This window comes from Theobroma umbraticum, unplaced genomic scaffold (assembly GCF_002168275.2).
Source record: "Theobroma umbraticum cultivar Fairchild unplaced genomic scaffold, ASM216827v3 scaffold_30.0, whole genome shotgun sequence".
In the NCBI taxonomy this organism is placed as follows: domain Eukaryota; kingdom Viridiplantae; phylum Streptophyta; class Magnoliopsida; order Malvales; family Malvaceae; genus Theobroma; species Theobroma umbraticum.
Window position 1 is genome coordinate 6,908,348 of NW_018397254.1, and position 16,935 is coordinate 6,925,282.

The 16,935-nt window shown below is 35.7% G+C and overlaps 7 protein-coding genes across 18 annotated transcripts in view; 4 read left to right on the top strand and 3 right to left on the bottom strand.

Annotated features, from left to right (window-relative positions):
• The window catches only part of LOC110417077 (uncharacterized), a 4,892-nt gene extending 3,353 nt beyond the window's left edge, over nt 1–1,539 (bottom strand). Inside the window, exon 1 of the mRNA XM_021429276.2 lies at nt 1–1,539. This exon is cut by the window's left edge and continues 102 nt beyond it. Within this exon, the coding sequence (XP_021284951.1) occupies nt 1–81 (81 nt within the window). The 5' untranslated portion in view covers nt 82–1,539.
• Nucleotides 1,540–3,440: 1,901 nt separating this feature from the next.
• Nucleotides 3,441–5,596, top strand: LOC110415090 (Heavy metal transport/detoxification superfamily protein). The gene is made up of 3 exons (XM_021426581.1): nt 3,441–3,658; nt 3,771–3,849; nt 5,143–5,596. The coding sequence occupies exons 1-3, from the start codon at nt 3,650–3,652 to the stop codon at nt 5,469–5,471; spliced, it is 417 nt and encodes a 138-aa protein (XP_021282256.1). The 5' UTR covers nt 3,441–3,649; the 3' UTR covers nt 5,472–5,596.
• An 866-nt stretch (nt 5,597–6,462) lies between these two features.
• On the top strand, nt 6,463–7,588 carry LOC110415078 (Copper transport protein family). The gene is made up of 3 exons (XM_021426569.2): nt 6,463–6,596; nt 6,692–6,770; nt 7,080–7,588. Exons 1-3 carry the CDS (start codon nt 6,483–6,485, stop codon nt 7,331–7,333), a joined length of 447 nt encoding a protein of 148 aa, XP_021282244.1. The 5' UTR covers nt 6,463–6,482; the 3' UTR covers nt 7,334–7,588.
• Nucleotides 7,589–11,283: 3,695 nt separating this feature from the next.
• Nucleotides 11,284–11,763, top strand: LOC149527732 (uncharacterized). Its single transcript, XM_089785240.1, has one exon. It carries the CDS (start codon nt 11,284–11,286, stop codon nt 11,761–11,763), a length of 480 nt encoding a protein of 159 aa, XP_089641366.1.
• A 314-nt stretch (nt 11,764–12,077) lies between these two features.
• Nucleotides 12,078–12,551, top strand: LOC110425486 (uncharacterized). The gene has a single exon (XM_021440418.1). It carries the CDS (start codon nt 12,078–12,080, stop codon nt 12,549–12,551), a length of 474 nt encoding a protein of 157 aa, XP_021296093.1.
• Nucleotides 12,444–16,827, bottom strand: LOC110425402 (pentatricopeptide repeat-containing protein At3g60050-like). Of its 12 annotated transcripts, none has more exons than XM_021440359.1 (3): nt 14,003–16,827; nt 13,746–13,873; nt 12,444–13,611 (listed from the first exon to the last, which is right to left on the bottom strand). In XM_021440359.1, exon 1 carries the CDS (start codon nt 16,329–16,331, stop codon nt 14,865–14,867), a length of 1,467 nt encoding a protein of 488 aa, XP_021296034.1. In that variant the 5' UTR covers nt 16,332–16,827; the 3' UTR covers nt 12,444–13,611; nt 13,746–13,873; nt 14,003–14,864. The 12 variants fall into 12 exon arrangements, with proteins under 12 accessions (XP_021296034.1, XP_021296060.1, XP_021296040.1 ...); XM_021440385.2 differs by lacking the exon at nt 13,746–13,873 and having other exon boundaries at nt 12,445–13,449; nt 13,523–13,611; XM_021440335.1 differs by lacking the exon at nt 13,746–13,873 and having other exon boundaries at nt 12,446–13,745; nt 14,003–16,482; nt 16,602–16,827.
• The window catches only part of LOC110425530 (low-temperature-induced 65 kDa protein-like), a 2,382-nt gene continuing 1,924 nt past the window's right edge, over nt 16,478–16,935 (bottom strand). The window contains exons 5-6 of the mRNA XM_021440449.1: nt 16,602–16,707; nt 16,478–16,482 (exon numbers count right to left, since the gene is read on the bottom strand). Coding sequence (XP_021296124.1) covers nt 16,478–16,482; nt 16,602–16,707 — 111 coding nt within the window. The remainder of the gene's footprint in view (nt 16,483–16,601; nt 16,708–16,935) is intronic.

Below are 16,935 nucleotides of genomic sequence, written 5' to 3' on the forward strand. Positions count from 1 at the left end.
CCAGATCGTTTCCGTGAATTGGCTGAAGAGCCCCGATCCATTCCCCTGTTGCATGTTGTTTTCTCTCATGTTGATATTCATATCTAATTTCTATCTACCTCTGTTGCAAGACTCCTAGCTATTAGTTAGCTACCCTTGTCAAGTCTCTGTGAAGACCGACGGTAGTACTGACCGCAAATTCGAAGATTTCATCAAATGGGGTATCTCAGTTTCGGAGCAGTTGGGGAGTTTTTTGGTGCAAAATTGGCAGCAGAGGAGAAAAGTCCGTGAACCTGGAAGGTGTTCCGGGGGGGTTGTGATTGAGTTTCTCAGAGCTGATGTACTTGGAGATAGAGGGAACAGAAACTGATGTAATGTCTGTTGTAGTTGAAGGGGAGAATGAAGGCCTTTCAGCGGAAACGTGCCATAGTTTAGACTTAATTAGGTCAACACAACGAGGTGAGTAAAAAGGTTGACGTTGTAGGAATCCTTTGGTACATATAATCAGATAAAGGACGAGGAAAGCAATAAAGAAAGGAGAGAAAAGATAAGGATCCTAATGTTACTAAAAGGTAGCAACCAGGAAAGAAAAAGATTCAAAGAAAGTTTTTATTGGAAGGTAGACAGACAACAGAGAGAGAAAAACAAGAATAAAAATGGGTATAACCAGACAGGTGGACTCTTGTGAGAAGGGATCTGCCTGTTTTTATTGTTTCACGATTTTTCAGGGTCTGAAACAATATGGGGTAAGAATAACGGACCAAAGGGATTTTTTCATTTTTTCCCCAAGCTGGCCAGTGAAGAGAAATTGAAAGAACAAAAGGACAAAAGCAAAAGCCCAGAGTGGCAGCAAGCATTGCCTCCTTTCAGCGGCTTCTAACGGTAATTCAGTGGTTCACAAATCACACGTACGTTATCTTTGGCCCTTTCTGTGTCTGTCTCGCAATTGTTTTCAACATATTCACAAGTAATTATCTCTCTCTGCCCTGTATACTGCGAACAAAAAAATTAAATCCGCTAACACCCAATCATCACTTATTCAGTTTCCAGCTGCGACTCTCTAGCACGTCAGAGTAGATAAATTTTCATGATTATACTATCAAATATTAATATACATGACGTGAATAATTTTATGAAAATGAATCAGAAAGTGGCCATCAAATTAATTAACTATACTATCATGAAGTCTCTATAACACTACTCAAGGTATTTGATAATTAGCACAGCAACTCATTAATCAACGATTTGATCAACAATTTGTTAATAATTAGAAAAACAATAATATTTTTATATAAAAAATATGGTAAGAAGTTGATCTGGCAGATACACTGCAGATTCTCTACGGAATTTTCTGTATTAATTGCACTAGTACTTTGAGTCACAGCCTAGGTTATTAATTTATTCATGAAAGCCAAAAGACTAGGCGCAAATACTGTTGGCCCGATGTTCATTTTATTGCTCGTATACACTATATTTTTTGAAGGATGTAGAAGCTTATATTTACTATACTTATTGCTCCTTTGTTGCTTTGGGTTTGCTAACGACAAAAGTTCATGGCATAAAATATTCCATTACAAGATGGTGCTTGTAATTATCAAATGTTCCAACAATAATCTCCCAAAAGCTTTCTTTTCTTTTCTTTTTCTCTCTTTTTTTTTTCTTTTTTGTCTTATTTTTACTTTTGATTGGCATGCTTAAGAAAGTGGAAGCAGCTGCCAGCTGGAGCGCAGAGTTCTGAGAAAAGGAACGAAAATTCTCAAGGTTTTCTGGCTCACTGGCTCGAATCAGCCTAGTGAGATCCTCTTCCTGAATATTCATCCAATCTTCCCCGAGGGACATTGAGAGTTACTCATGGGCCCGAGTTTAAATCTTTTTTTTTCCCCAGTTTTTGTGAGGTTGCGGACCATGTCTGTGTATATACATTCATATTTAACATGCTCAAGTCCGGCCCATGGCCAAGTTGGTGGCAACCCAATATCTTGAAATAGAAAGGGGAAAACAAAGTGGTTGCACCCTATCCCCCCGAGCAACCAAAAGCTGTGGGCCTCAGATTGTTTGGATGACCCACACTGGGTTTGACTCGTGGTTTTTCTCAAGCCTATAGCTAGTTGTCAGCTGTCAGATTTAGTCGAATTTACTCCTCCGAACACTGGGATTAAGTGGGAACTTTGTGTCAGGGCTAATGATTATTTTGGGTGATACCTTAACGAAATTGTGGGGATTTGGGAGGAAGGGAGAACCAAATACGCCTAGAAAAGGTTTTATTTGTACTATTTCGGAACATTTTTGTCTGATGAGTTGCATATCACTACTAAGGCACTGAGATTGCAGCATGTTAAAGTGGTAATAAAAATATATCCCACGTCAGTCTTGAGTCAAAATCTTACGTTACACGTTTACGTTTTAACAAACAGAAAAGAGAACCGACTCTTACGTTTTTGAAAGTTTTTGCATTAGGTTGGATTGTCAGCATGAAAGCCTTTTTCCCTTGAAAACCGTTATAACGATGATGATTATGCTCCAAAGAAGCCGAACAAATTATACCATAAGTGCCCTTTTTTTAATTTCTGAAGAGACAGGAGAGACTGATATGTTTTTGTATCTTTCTTTATGTCAACTTCTAATAGGTTGCAGCTTTCTAAGAGAATATATATCATTGGATGCGTTCTTCTCGTGAGGAGGTATTTGCCTAAGCAAATTCATATACAACATTCACTGTGCTTCATTGATCTACCTTCAAAATCTTTAGATAACTGATCCAATGGTCACAAATCTCTTCAGCTTTAGATACTTCGGCCCACCTATCTGCAGAACAAAAAAGGTCACAAATAAAGAAACATTTAGAATGGGATGGGATAGGACTAGGGGTTATAGGAGTTACAGAGTACACAGAGTTGCATTTTGACAACAGCTTGTCCCGTTGGTAGCTTATGTCACGGCATATCTTTGTGTTATCAAAACGCTTTTCTTTTGTTGGCAACAAAGCAGATTCAGTTCTTCACCCAAGGAATTAAGCTTTTGCAGTGTCAAAGCTGATTCAGTAAAGCCGACATGGTTTTTCTGTTAGTTTCTGCTTTGTGGGTGCACTGTAAACAGAGTTACAGACCAACACAACAGGCGCTAAAGAAAAAAATTACTCTGCGTTTGAGCGCGTCTCGAACTTTGAAACTTGGTACTTCACTTTTTAGTAAAAATCATCATAAATTATTAGAATAACTAATTATTCAAGAAAACAATACAAAATGTGAGAGGCAAATTGTGGGGAGTGGAAGAATTTTAAAGAAAACAACTCGGGACAATTGAACTTAGAAATTTGAATGAATACATAGTTAATAAGTACATGGGGTCCTAACCAAAGGGGGGCATCATATTTGTTTTTTGCCCTTGATTTGTGAGTGTCCTTAATCATTTCACAGGGAGCGTGGCATTTTACATTGGCATTGGCATTGAAAGAGAGAGAGAAAGTCACGCTTTCCCAATCCCACGCGTGAACCTTCTCTTATGCCCTCGAATTTCAAAACCCAAGGCTCCTTCCTCTCAGAGACCTTAAAACCCCGGACTCTCCTCCCTGCCTTTCACTTGGAAACGTAGAGCTCTTGTTTTTCTTCACTAGACCGCTCCCTGGTATCTATTACAACTGCCATCTCTCATCTTGAGAGCTTATACAACTATGTCTGCAGTGAGTTTTCTCCGTCTCTATCTTTCTCTCTCACGAGCACACTCGAAGCTACACAATGGAAATAGAAATGTAGAAATAAAATTCTGAGATGTGTTATAAATATATATTGCAGATGCTGGAGGTCCGAGTTCCAAACCTGGATTGTGAGGGCTGTGTTTCCAAGTTAAAGAAAGCTCTCTTCAAGCTCAAAGGTACATTTTATATTTTATCAATCAAGGTATTTTTATTAGTTCCTATATGTAAATAATGTTACCACCTTAGTGCCTTTGGCCAAGGCAGAGAAGAAAAAGGAAATCAGGACGAGCAATGCCATGTCTTACGCCTAATAGCCTATCCATTGATATTGCCTTTGTTTATCTTTGATTAATTCTAGCTAGCTAAGGAGTGAGTCAATGGACGCGGTAAATTCTATAAGCACGTCCATGACTAGAACCACAATTATAACTCAGATAAGAAACCTTGGCAGAGATGCATTCATGACGCATGGAATGTAGTCGGGCTAACTGCTACATGGTGCTTGATTGGTTGCTCATGGTGGAAATAGCTAAGTGCTCTACGAGCTTAGATACTTGAGGAAGGCCAAGTTCTAGCTTTTTCGGGTTTTTAGTCCTTTTCCTTTGAGTAGAACATCTAACTATGTCCATGGTATTACATACTATATGTTTGACTTGATTTTTTTTAACTCATTTATTTTTTAAGAATTTTTGAAAAGTTTTTAAAAAATTTAACATTTTTTTAAAAAATTAAATAAAAAAAAAGAAAACTTAAAAAAAAACTCCAAAGGAGCTTTTTCTTTTTTTAAACACGTTCCTTCTTCAATACAAAATTACGATCTTTTTCTTCTTTACCTCTCCTTATAAAGACTGTTAAAAAAAACGAAAAACTTAGTAATAGAATAACAAATTCTAAGATTTTTTTTGTTCTTACAAAAATTAAGAGAAAAAAAAACTCAAAATTCAAAGTTACATTTATATACTATTTAAAAGTTCTCTCTTCTTCACCAAAAAATCTAATTTTATTACTATTATATAAGTTTAAAAGTTGTTTTATTTTTTTATGATTTTTTTTATTTTAATATTTAAAATCATATATAAATTCAAAATAAATTTATTTCGCTTTAGTTTATTAAGTGATTGAAAATGACATCAGTAATTTTTATATAATTTTAATTAAAATTAAAACTTACATAATTTATTTTATCAAATAATTTTAACTTAAGTTTAAAAATTATTATTTTTTATAATAATTTTATTATAACTTTTAAATTAAAAAAATAGACTAAACAAGCTCATAATCCCCTCACTCTTTGGAAAAATGGGCCATATCTGGTAAATGAAGGGAACAATGGGCTTTTTCCAGCTGTCCCAGTCTCTCTTTTAAAGCATAGATAGTTGAAGATTTGGACCCAAAATTATCTGGACAGCCCAACCAGGACTTGCACTGTGCTCTGCTCTGGTAACTTGGCTTTCATGTGTATCTTTTAGGGGTTGAAGAAGTGGAAGTAGAAATGGAGATCCAGAAAATCACAGTCCGAGGCTATGCCCTGGAGGAAAAGAAGGTGCTCAAAGCTATTAAACGGGCGGGGAAAGCAGCAGAGCCGTGGCCATTTCCAGGATACTCCCACTACGCCTCATTTTACAAGTACCCAACCTATATAGTGAACCATTACTATGACACTTACAAAAATGAAGCTTCCAACGGTGTTCATACTTTCTTCCAAACCCCAGCTGTTTACTCGGTTGCCGTGGCGTCTGATGAGGCCGTTGCTTCACTTTTCAGCGACGATAATCCACATGCTTGCTCTATCATGTGAACACATGCGGCTTGTTTTTCATTCTCTTTTATTTATTTCCCTTCAATTTTGTTTGAATTCGGTTTGCCTACCAGTGCATGCAACTATTGGTTAAAAAATATGAACTTAGGTGGAATGTTATGGCTTCCTACGGCTATTAGCCTATCTATCGCACTTCAATTTGAAGCCTCGTGCCAATATAATATAGTAAAAGATGGCAATTGAACGAGTTCAACCAGTTGAACTAGTTTGAATTCAAGTCATTAACTTTCCAAACTCAACTCGTTTGGGAATATTTCGACAGTCACGTTTACCAATTAAATCACGGTAACTTTTACTACTTGTCAATTAAGAAGATGGGTGGGTTTGCATGGAGAGGATAGGGCTGGTCGGTCAGTGGAGATATTCAAAACTCATCCTCACTTTGATTAATTGTTGGTACTTTTGAGGTAAAGAAAGTCTACGGTTACTTTTTGAATGGGAGAATCTTGAAAAGCATGACAACACAAGCCGCCCCTTTCCAAAGGATGAGCTGCCCAAGTTGTCCACAGCCCACTTTTTTGCTTCGTTCACCAGAAACTGAAAAGGCTCAAGAAGAAAAGTAGAATGATAAATAAAAAGGGCTGAGCCAATTTGTGGACCATGCAATGTATATCTCAACCAATTAGCAAACTGATCCATTTCAATGAAAGCGATTAAAGGCAAAGCTTCTGGTCCACAACCAGAGTCTAGATTTAATGAGTTCTTTGAAAAGGCTTTCCATTGTCAATAGAATTTCAAATATTGACGATAAGGTTTAATCCTCTTGGAGAAATAGTTCTAAATTTGGCACTGCGAGTTCAGAGGCAATGAATTTGCCACCAATCTGATTTTCAGAGGCGGTTAGATGGAAACAGAAAAAGAAATGTCAATCAAGTGGCAGAAAATGCTCCATCAAGCCAGTACAAGTTTTATCAAATGACAAAAATTCGGCATGTGGCCAGGAACTGTACATGACAAGGATCCATTTGAAGGATGTGACTAATCAGACTGATGACCTCCTCAAAATTTTCAGGCTTTATAAAGGCTACTGGTCCTAAACTTTTCATTTCAATTTCCCTATTTGCTCAAAGCTTCTCAGTGTTTCTCATCACCAAAATGGCTCAGGTGATTTTCCCTTTGCTCCTTATGACTTTCATGTTGATGTTCTTCTTCTTCTGTTTTTTTTTTTCTTTATTTCTCATGTTTAGTTCTTTTAGCAGAAGGTGGTCCTCAAAGTTCTAACTATGACTGATGACAAGACCAAGCAAAAGGCCATAGAAGCTGCTGCAGATATCTATGGTATTTTATTGTACTCTGTAATTTGTTTGCATTATAAAGATTTTTCACCTTAATCTTTATCAAAATTCAGATCTGGATTTGTCTTTTATTAAGTCTCATGAGTAATGGGGTGTTGCTCTAAACTTTTTTACAATTCCAAGGTCATATTAGTCTAATACTAAAAACTTTTTGGATCTCTGCTTACCCTTTTATGCGTACTACTAAGTACTATCACGAATCAGAGGCATTAGAGCAGATCATATGCAAATTTTGTTCCTTTTCTCTCTTTTTTTCTGGCAAGTTTGTTTATATGAAGATTGTGACCGACAGGAGTTGATTCAATCGCGGCGGATCTAAAGGATCAGAAGCTGACAGTGGTAGGACAGATGGATGCAGTGGCAGTGGTGAAGAAGCTGAAGAAAGTAGGCAAAGTGGACATAATATCAGTTGGACCTGCCAAAGAAGAGAAGAAAGAAGAAAAGAAAGAGGAAAAGAAGGAGGAGAAAAAGGAGGAGAAGAAAGAAGAGAAGAAAGAGGAAAAGAAGGAAGAAAAGAAGGAAGAGAAGAAGGAAGAGAAGAAATGAAAAAGCCATCTCAGCAAGCAAACCATGCTTACTTCTCCTTCTCCTTTGTATGTTTTTGTAGAAATAAGCTTTTGAAAATTTGCAGAAGGTATAATAGCGTGAAGTGCCTGTCTGCAAAATCTAATTCAAGCACAATGAGCAATGTGAAAGGGGTTTTGGTTTGGTTGAGGTACCATCTTGGCACAAGAATAATTAGACGGTTGATTGTTAGATAGATAATGTAATTCCAGCTTCAAAGCAAGATTACTTTACGCAGATTTGAGTCATGAGAGATACGCCGGTTTTGTCTTATTGACCAAATTAAATTTATGCAAAGAAAGAGGTTTTCGAACAAATAAGAGGTTTCCTCCTATTTGTTCGAGGGTCACTTTCCATGGATGAAAAAGGGCCATCGCAGTCCAATTACGGCAACATGTTCTCTAGAAAGGAATTAATTACTCAATACCATCATTCGCCTAGCCCTAACGCCTATTCTTAAAAGCTTAGCTGTATTCGAATATTTAATTTATTAAGAATAAAGTTTAAATTTTTTCTCTTTTAATTATATATTAAAAAAAAAACTTAGTTTCGGTGAGCCTGGACTCCGTAATGCTTAACGTTTAATGCTAACTAGTGTACGTATTTCATGTAGCTACGTAATGCTGATGCATGATGGGAGCCGGCATCATCTTGAGAACGATTCAGGTTAAAACAAGAATTAAAATTAAATTGCCACCATTAATTTAGAGCTCAGGCAATTAACAAGGTCAGGTTGGGTGTAGAATTCCATAGCCGCCTTCAAAGTAGTAAAAAATTACTAGGAGAATTCCATCACCTGGTTGAAACCTTAGCAGCGTAAGTTCAGAGAACTAGCGGTTCACGACACTAAGAAGAGCGTCAGAGCAGTCAGTTGGGTTGACCAGGATTCAGATGTTCACGAATTTCGATGCATGCTATCTACCAGTAGGTAGCAACGCCATTTGAATTATACGTAATATGTGTATAGCCATAAAGTTAAACAGATAAAACTAGATAAGTACAATTATATTTTCTTTTCCTTGGTCTTGTTAGGGTTTCAAGTTTGTGTACAAAGGGTGCACTCGGAGGTGGAGGAGAGGTAAGAGTGAGTAAAATCAATTCAGATTAATTATTTATTTAAATTAAATGTGATTTAGATAACATAATTTGGTTTAATTAGTTAATTGGACCACTTAATTCAAAATGTTTGAATCAATTAGTTTTTTAGCGGGTTCTTGATTTTAAAATTTTTAGATCAATCCATTCAAAAAATAAAATTATGTTTTATATATATTTATAAATATTAATATATAAAATATTTTTTATATATATTAAGAAGAATTTAGAGTAAATTTAATTAATAATATATTTAAAATATACTAAGGTATTATACATACATATATAAATTATAATAATAGTAATTTAATATTAATTATATTTATTTATTTATAAATCTGTATTAATGTGAAATTACAAGTTATATATTTTAAATGATATAAGTTATGTGTTAATATTATAATATATATTATAATTATTACACCTTAGCAATGTTTTGTAATATAAAATACTATAAATATATATAATTGTATAAATATATTATATATACATATATTTAATTTATACATAAGTATTACTATAATTTATAAAAAATTTTATTTATATAATTACACTTAATAACTTTATTAGTTATAACTTTAGATTATATTACATATTGTATATTATTAGTTATCATTTATACAAACTTTAATATAAAACATTTTAGCGTATAATTTGTATCATTAATTCTATATATAATAAAATAATATATTATACATATTCATATATTTAATTTATATATAAGCATGACTATAACTTATAATAAATTTTATTTATATGATTACACTTAATAAGTTTATTAACTATCACCTTAGATTTTATAACATATTCTTTATAATTAGTTATTATTTATACAAACTTTGTTATAAAATATTATAACATATAAGTTATATCATTAATTTCATACATATAATTATGGATGAAGGTTATAAATTTTAATATTGTAATTTATAAAAAAAAAGTAATAAAATTTTGATCCATTGGTCTAAAACCGGATCAACCAAACTAATTTTATACTTGGTTTGTTTGATCTTTTTTTATATTTGGTTGGTTTTAGTTGATTTTTTAAAATTTATTTATCCATTTGGTCCTTAAGTATGGTGGACCAAACCACTTAATCCATCTATTCTCTCAACCTTAAGGAGAAGGACGCTAGTGTGGCCTCATCCCTCAACAATTTTAAAATATTTATAACTTACTAACTGAGTTTTATATTTTTGAAATTTTATAATTTCATCTTTATAAAATTTTAATATTTTTTAATGTATTTTAATTTTTTAAAAATTTTATAATTTTATCCCTACAGTAATATTTTGTTTGATGAGATGTCTCACAATAATTAATTAATAATTAATTTTAATATATTTAAGATTAAAATAAACTAAAATTTACTACAATAAAATTATTTTCAACCTCACTTTTCTAAAATCTAACAACCAGCACCTCTTCTTTTGTTTTCTTTTTACTAAATAGAAACGAAAGTCTTTTCTTTTTCCTATGTACTTTTAAAATGATTTCAAATCATTTGAAATTGTAAATATTTGTAACTTTACAAATAAATATTACCCTAATAACTTTACTGAACATAATAAAATGCATATAAATTAGTAATTAGATCTATTCAAGATTAACATTCTTTATAATCAGGTTTTGAAAAATATATCTACACTTCCTAAGTTATCTCAAGTGTTAAAAAAGTTGTGAATATAAAAAATTTACTTTCTTATTGATAGATTAATTTAACTTATTTTGACTCTTTTAGTTTCCATTATAAACTCAAAATGTGCATTTTCTATTATGAAAATCGTTAAAAATGAAATTTGTAATAAAATGTTAGGCGATTTTTTTATAAATTCGTTGTTAAGGCTTTGACATTGACTCACAATGTTGTGATAGATATTTTCAATTTTATGAAAAGCCGTTGAATTTCATTAAAGATGTCCAACTTTAACGTATAATAGATATTAAAAAATATATTTATTTTGTCCTTAACAAGTAATGAAAATTATGTGCAATTTTGACAAAAAATTTTTCTATCTAAATTACTTTATATTTTTAATAAATATTGAAAATGTTTTATAAATATTAATTTTCTTTCTTAAAATACGAAATTCCATCTCGACCACTGAATGCACTTACATCCATGCACTAGTAATTCTATGTTTACAACCGTAAAATACATACAATGGCAGACTGCTTAGCTGTCTTGTTTACGCCTGCACTGGAAGGAGTGACAGTGACGACCCTGATTTTCTAACCATAACCCAGCGAGTTTTAAACACTGGAGGAATAAGGATTCCGCTTCATATGTTCTCAATCCCGTAAAATAGCACGTCATCATCGACAAGAAACAATGGTATGCCTCCGCTACAGCAGAAGTTGCCACATCAAAAATCCAAACTTAGCTGCATATTATAGCATGAGCACGTCTTAATATTTCTGCCACTCTCAGGTCTCAGCAGGGTGAAAAGGACAAAAATAAATGACCAGCTAATGCGAGACAGAGGATAAAAGATTATTCCTTGAAAACGCTAGCAATATATGAACCTTTAAGCAGGTTCCTAGTAGAAGCTTACCAAGTCACTGGAAGTCCACTACAAGGAAGATATGGGAAGATAGCGATAGCTTATGGAGATCAAAAACCGAGCTCTAATAAATAAGTGGGTCTGGAGATATGAGAAAGATAGAGGTAACCTATGGAGAGAAGTCTTGGTTGAAAAACCCGAAAGCGATCCAACAGAGTTGTTGCCAAACACAAGTGCAAATAGTAGAGTTTCGACTTTATGGAGAAAAATCATCAGCCCCCTTTCTCCTTCTAACAAATTTTTTTGCAGGTTCATGTTAACATTGGGTACGCTATGGGAGATGGGAAGAACCTACTGTTTTGGAGAGATGAATGGATCGAGGGAATTACTTTGGCCCATGCCTTCCCAAGAATCCATGCTTTGGCAGATTTTCGACTGGGAGGTGAACAGTGGGAGCAGTTTATCATTGTGCTCCAGGATTTCCAATTAAGTAAGGAGCTCAAAGACGAGCTTATTTGGATATGTAAGGCAAGCGGTAATTATACTGCAAAGTCTTTTTGTAAGTATGTCTTAACCATTAACCAAGATTATGATGAGATTTGGAAACATGTTTGGGTTAGTCTTGCACCATTTAGAGTGGAGTCTTTTGTGTGGCAATTAGTCCAGGGTAAGGAGGGGGTTAAGGATGAATTAGTGAAAAGGGGTTTACAACGCAATGGGACACCACAGTGTGTCTTATGTGATAGGACTAGGGAAACTTGTGATCATCTATTAATGGAATGTGTTGAGTCATGGAGGGTCTGGTCAGAGTAGTGTAAAAACTGGGGATGTGTCTGGGTATCACCAGGGAAGATTAAAGAGCTGCTGTTGGCATGGAATGGATGCCAAGTGGGAGAGCTTGACAAAAGGATTTGGAATATGGCTTTTTTTTTTTTTAATCTAGTGTTTGGTCAATATGGAAGTGTAGGAATGAGATGGTGTTCGAAGGGAAACAGTGGAATGCAAACCTGTGTGTTGAGCTGTTTTAAATCAGAGTTGCAACTTGGGTAAATGCAAAATGGCCAAAGGAGATTCCTTCAGTTCTTTATACGTATCGACAACCTCTAACAAAATGTCAGCAACAGAAAATGGTCCAAGGCAGAAAAGGAGTGGTATGGGTGAAACCCCTACGCAATTGCATGAAGTTGTACGTCGATGGCGCCGCAAGAGGAAGTCCTGAACCTGTGGGGATAAGAGGCGTTCTGAGAGATCACCAGGGCGATATTAAAATTACTTTCTCCAAATCCGTAGGAATAGGGGATGCCAACCTTGCTGAGATACTAGCAGTAAGGGAAGCACTTGTGGTGTTCCTAGCATCAAGGTGGAAGGATCACTATAAGCTCATCATTGAAAGTGATTCTAGTAATGCAGTGAAGTGGGTTCAACATCCTGAAACGGCACCCTGGAGACTACAGAAGTGGCTGCTTCAAATTGAAAGGTTGAGAGAAAAGCATAATGATTGGAAAATTCAACAAGACAAGAGGGAGGCAAATCAGAGGGCAGATGCACTAGCAAAGGAAGGAGTTGATCGGCAATCAGATTCCTTGCGTGTTTTTCTGTAAGCACTCGGGTTCTATGTCTTTTTTACTGTTGGGTCATAACGGCTCTCTGGGTGAATGCTGGTTCGGTGGTGGGAGTCAGTGAGTCTGGGTTCTGCTGGAATTTTTGAGTTAAGAATTGCTGGGATTTGGTTGGAGAGGTAGTTTGGTGGTGATGACACCCGTGGTTGGCTCTGGAATGATCTCGGATGAGTTGTGATGGTGCCTGTTTCAAGAAATGGATCTTGGGTTAGTGGTAGCTGTAAATGATAGGGTAGGTGTTTTTGGCTCCTTGCAAATAGGTTCTTGAGCTGAACTGCGGACATGAGTTTTTGTTTCTGTGTTTTTTTTTTGGGGGTCTGATCGGGGTTAGGCACCTTGATTTTGTGCTGTTCTTGATTATTGGAATTCGTAATGGCATAGGTACAGGGTCTTCTGGGAAGGTCTGAGCTTTTTGTGACCTTTCATGGGCATGTTTTTGTGAAAGGGTCCTTTCATGCCCTCTGTTTTAATGAAAGTTTACGTTTTTCAAAAAACAAAAAGGGTCAACTACAAGGAGGTATCTTCAATCTTCTCTAAGTCAAAGTTTGAGACTAGAGGATACAGCAGTGAACTAGAAGATTCCCAAATACTTATCATAATGTAAGATAATTGCAGAAAGGCATCAAGCATTTATATGTAGTCCTAAGAAGGGGAAAGAGAGTCAAAAAGCAGTAATTATGGTGGAAGCCTGAAGGTCATCATTTCTCTTCAACATAGCCAAAAAAAAGCTCCTTCCTTATTGCAATACCTGAGCTTGAAGACTAAAAACTTATTCAAGACAGACCTTCCACACTCCTCATGAAGGGTGGGAATGAAATATCACAGCAAAACTGAAGCCAAATATCTTCCACCAGGGATCAATGGGCACGTTCCACTTAACCTACAAGAAACAATCACTCAATACTAGCTGGAGATCTCATTCTATCTTCTGTCAGCTCATTTAACTCATTCACCTTTGTATGCTGCATTAAATCTGACACCAGCAAAACTGGAATTCAGCAAGAACGTCGCCAAGGACAGCAGCCTTGTAAGCTTAGAGGCACTGCAAAATTTATGAATGGAATGAAAACCAGACAGGCTGCTATTGAGCTGATCCATAATGACTGAGAATCTGTAATGGAATGATAGGAACAGCATAGACTAAAATTCTTCAGTGACATGTGGAATATTGAATACCTGCAGGACAAGGAAATGGAAGAGCAAAATTATCATTTTATTCCCCTCTTCCCAGTGCCAATGGAAACAACATTCTCTACATTCTATATGAAAATCATCCTTTCTTCCTTCTCAGTCTCACACAATTTCTGGGGAAAAATGAGAGAAGGTGCTTGATTATGAACAACATGATAATTAACACAATTGCAGGTGTCGACATTTGACCCAGATACATATCAAGGAAGGGGTGTAACAAATTCAAGTAGAAACATTATCACCTTAATGGGATCAGTGCACAGCTCATTGCCAATGGCACCATGATCACCAACCAACAATCCACTTTCTTTTGACTCTTGGGAAAACAGAATGCTGCTTTTCTCCTGTTAGGAGAGACTGTAGTTTTAGGGGAAAGAGAGTACATCAGTCTTCCTCAAAAAACCTTCAGCTCCTATATTTTCCCTTTCATGCTTTTCAGAACTAACAATCAATTATTATCTGATATTCAGTCCTCCAAGTCAATACCTACACAATCACACCCATAAAGGTAAAAAGACTTTGTACACATTAATTTTTATTATGCCAAATCCCTGGCTTAAATAGGTGCCCAAGAGGAGGTGAGATTATTAGTTAGTACAACCTAGAAAAATAAAAGTCAAAAACAATAAAATAACAAGAATACAAAGAAAACAAATGCCAACTGAAGATAGGAGAATATATAGAGGATGTTGGCAGCATCTAGGATAGCTTTCACATTTTAGTGAAAGTACATAAACTGGAATTTTCAACTCTCAATCCAGATCCTAGATTCTCACAATTTCCAGTCCTGGAAGTTACATTAGAATAAAATTCAACAATTCATTCCAAGAAAGATTTTTAAGAAAATTTAATTGCACATTGAAGCCAACTGAACAGTGGGGGAGAAAGTAAGGGAAAAGATAAATTAATTTGGCTTTCCACTGAGTTTCAATCAATTGAATACCAAAATATGAGAAGGGAAAGAAGAATGTGCATACTTTATTCTTTCTACTCCCTTGACATCTATTAAAGGCAGCAGGTATGTGGCGCCAACATACCTGAATCATCGAGTATACCGGCAATTAAGTTACAATTAACAATCTTTATATTGTACAATCTACTGCTTTAGCATCTTCTAAATCTTTTGATCTTTGAGAGTAGATGAACATATTGCCCCTTCTCCACCATGTTTTTTATTACTTCACGAGCTTCAGAAAGCCTTCCAGCATTCCGCAAATGACTCACTAGGGTACTATACACAACAAAATTTGGGTTACATCCTCTAGCTTCCATTTCCTTAAGTATGGAGCATGCCTCCTCAAACTTTCCTGCCATACAATAACCACGAATCATCGAATTGTATGTAAATACATTCGGAAGTTGTCCATCAGCAATCATCTCATCAAACATTTCTTGAGCTTTCTCAAGCTCCCCACCCACAATGAATCCGGTAATGATTACAGTGTAGCAAACCACATCTGGCATGCATCCAATCTTTATCATTTCATCAAAAAAATACTTGCAAGCATCCAAGTTTCCAGCACGACTTAGGCCATCTATCAATGTTGTGAAATGAAGAACACCTGGGTTTAATCCCACTTCTCTCATGTGATTCAAAAGATTAAGTGCTGCTAGTGGCTTATCCCCTTTGCCAAGAACATGGAGAAGAATGTTATATGTATGAAAATCAGGGGAAAATCCACTTCTACCCATTTCATCAAGTAACCTGTGAAATTGATCCAACTTACCCAATCGATATTCTGCACACATAAGAATATTGTAAGTTAGAGTATCTGGGGCAAGACCCTCGGCTAACATCTGCTGGTAGACCCACTCAATAAGCTTGTACTGGTTCACAACAAGAAGTGTATGCAGAATGGCATTATATGAATGCTTAAATGGCCTATAATTGAATGTCTTTGACTTGATGAACCTCTCCACAACTTTCCTAGCCAAGCCTGCCTCTCCACACGTGCATATCAAAATGTTAAATGTCCTTGCTGTTGTAGGGTACCCATTCTCGATCATCTCATCTACTAGTCTCCACATTGCCTTGTGTTCCTCACACTCTGCAAATATCTTCATTATCAAATGATACGAGTTTGTAGTATGCCTATAAGTTTCTTGCTGACCAGACCACATGAAAAACTTATACCCTAGTTTTGCACACCTGGTCTTATTCACATAATTTATGTTCTTCAAAATTCCCACAAGGACTTCTCTCACGAGAAACCCTGAAACCCTCATCTGCATTTCACTAAGAGCTGCTTTTGCATCAAATCCCGGCCCATCTTGTTGTAAAACCTCAAGAATTCTCCTAGCATCATCCCTCCCGCTCTTGAAAAATCCATGCCTGGTTGAAAAACGGCCCACCGAGCCGCTTGCATACCCCCCAAAATTATCGTGATTTCCATCAAAAACAGAGTCCAAACTGGAACCCTTATACATTCTCTTCAAGAGTTCCTCAGAATAATAAAACTCACTATCGATTTTATCCCTATCAAAACCACTATCGCATAATTTTCTGGATACAATGATAATATAACAAGATTTATAAACATTCCTCGTACCAAATAGAGCTATAGAATTCATTTTTACTACCTATAAAGCATCGGGGAATCCCCATTATTTTTGAGTCCTTGAAATACCAAACAAATCCAAGAAACCCGCAAGCAGATTGGAATATCTAAACACGGGGAGCTCGAAAAACTTTGTGCTATCGAGTTGAGAAATTCCCATTAAGCTGAGAAATACCCAATTGCATAATAGCGGATTATTGGGACAGGAGATGTTCATCGAATAGATACACTTTCGTTGTGAAAAAATTGGAATCCCATAGGGAATGAAAGAATGAAGACTTACCTGGGATGAAGCCGGTGGCCCGGAATATTATAGGAAAATATTCGAGCTGGTTAAAGTCTTTCCCCAGGGGTTTTGCAGGTGTAAGAGTAGAGGACAAGTGAGAGAACTGAGAAGTGCGAAGTAACAACAAACAAATACGAATGCGAGGGATTGAGGGCAATCTGGTTTTACTAGAAACGGCGTGTTTCTATGTCCTTCTACTTCTAGTCTCTAATCTTGACTGCTTTCTCATCAGAATTGTGTTTTTTTCTTTTCTTTTTAATATTTATAATATTTATATAGTTACATATGGAACACCTGCTGCTAACAAGTACAAGACTCGTCAGATGAACTT

Excerpts from the sequence above, each read along its gene's own strand:
- LOC110425402 (XM_021440359.1), bottom strand. The coding sequence starts at position 16,331 with ATGAATTCTATAGCTCTATTTGGTACGAGGAATGTTTATAAATCTTGT.
- LOC110415078 (XM_021426569.2), top strand. The coding sequence starts at position 6,483 with ATGACCTCCTCAAAATTTTCAGGCTTTATAAAGGCTACTGGTCCTAAA. Across the intron at positions 6,597-6,691 it reads TCATCACCAAAATGGCTCAG|AAGGTGGTCCTCAAAGTTCT; the intron begins GTGATTTTCCCT and ends TTCTTTTAGCAG. Across the intron at positions 6,771-7,079 it reads AGCTGCTGCAGATATCTATG|GAGTTGATTCAATCGCGGCG; the intron begins GTATTTTATTGT and ends TGTGACCGACAG.
- LOC110425486 (XM_021440418.1), top strand. The coding sequence starts at position 12,078 with ATGGTCCAAGGCAGAAAAGGAGTGGTATGGGTGAAACCCCTACGCAAT.
- LOC149527732 (XM_089785240.1), top strand. The coding sequence starts at position 11,284 with ATGGGAGATGGGAAGAACCTACTGTTTTGGAGAGATGAATGGATCGAG.
- LOC110415090 (XM_021426581.1), top strand. Across the intron at positions 3,850-5,142 it reads AGCTCTCTTCAAGCTCAAAG|GGGTTGAAGAAGTGGAAGTA; the intron begins GTACATTTTATA and ends TGTATCTTTTAG.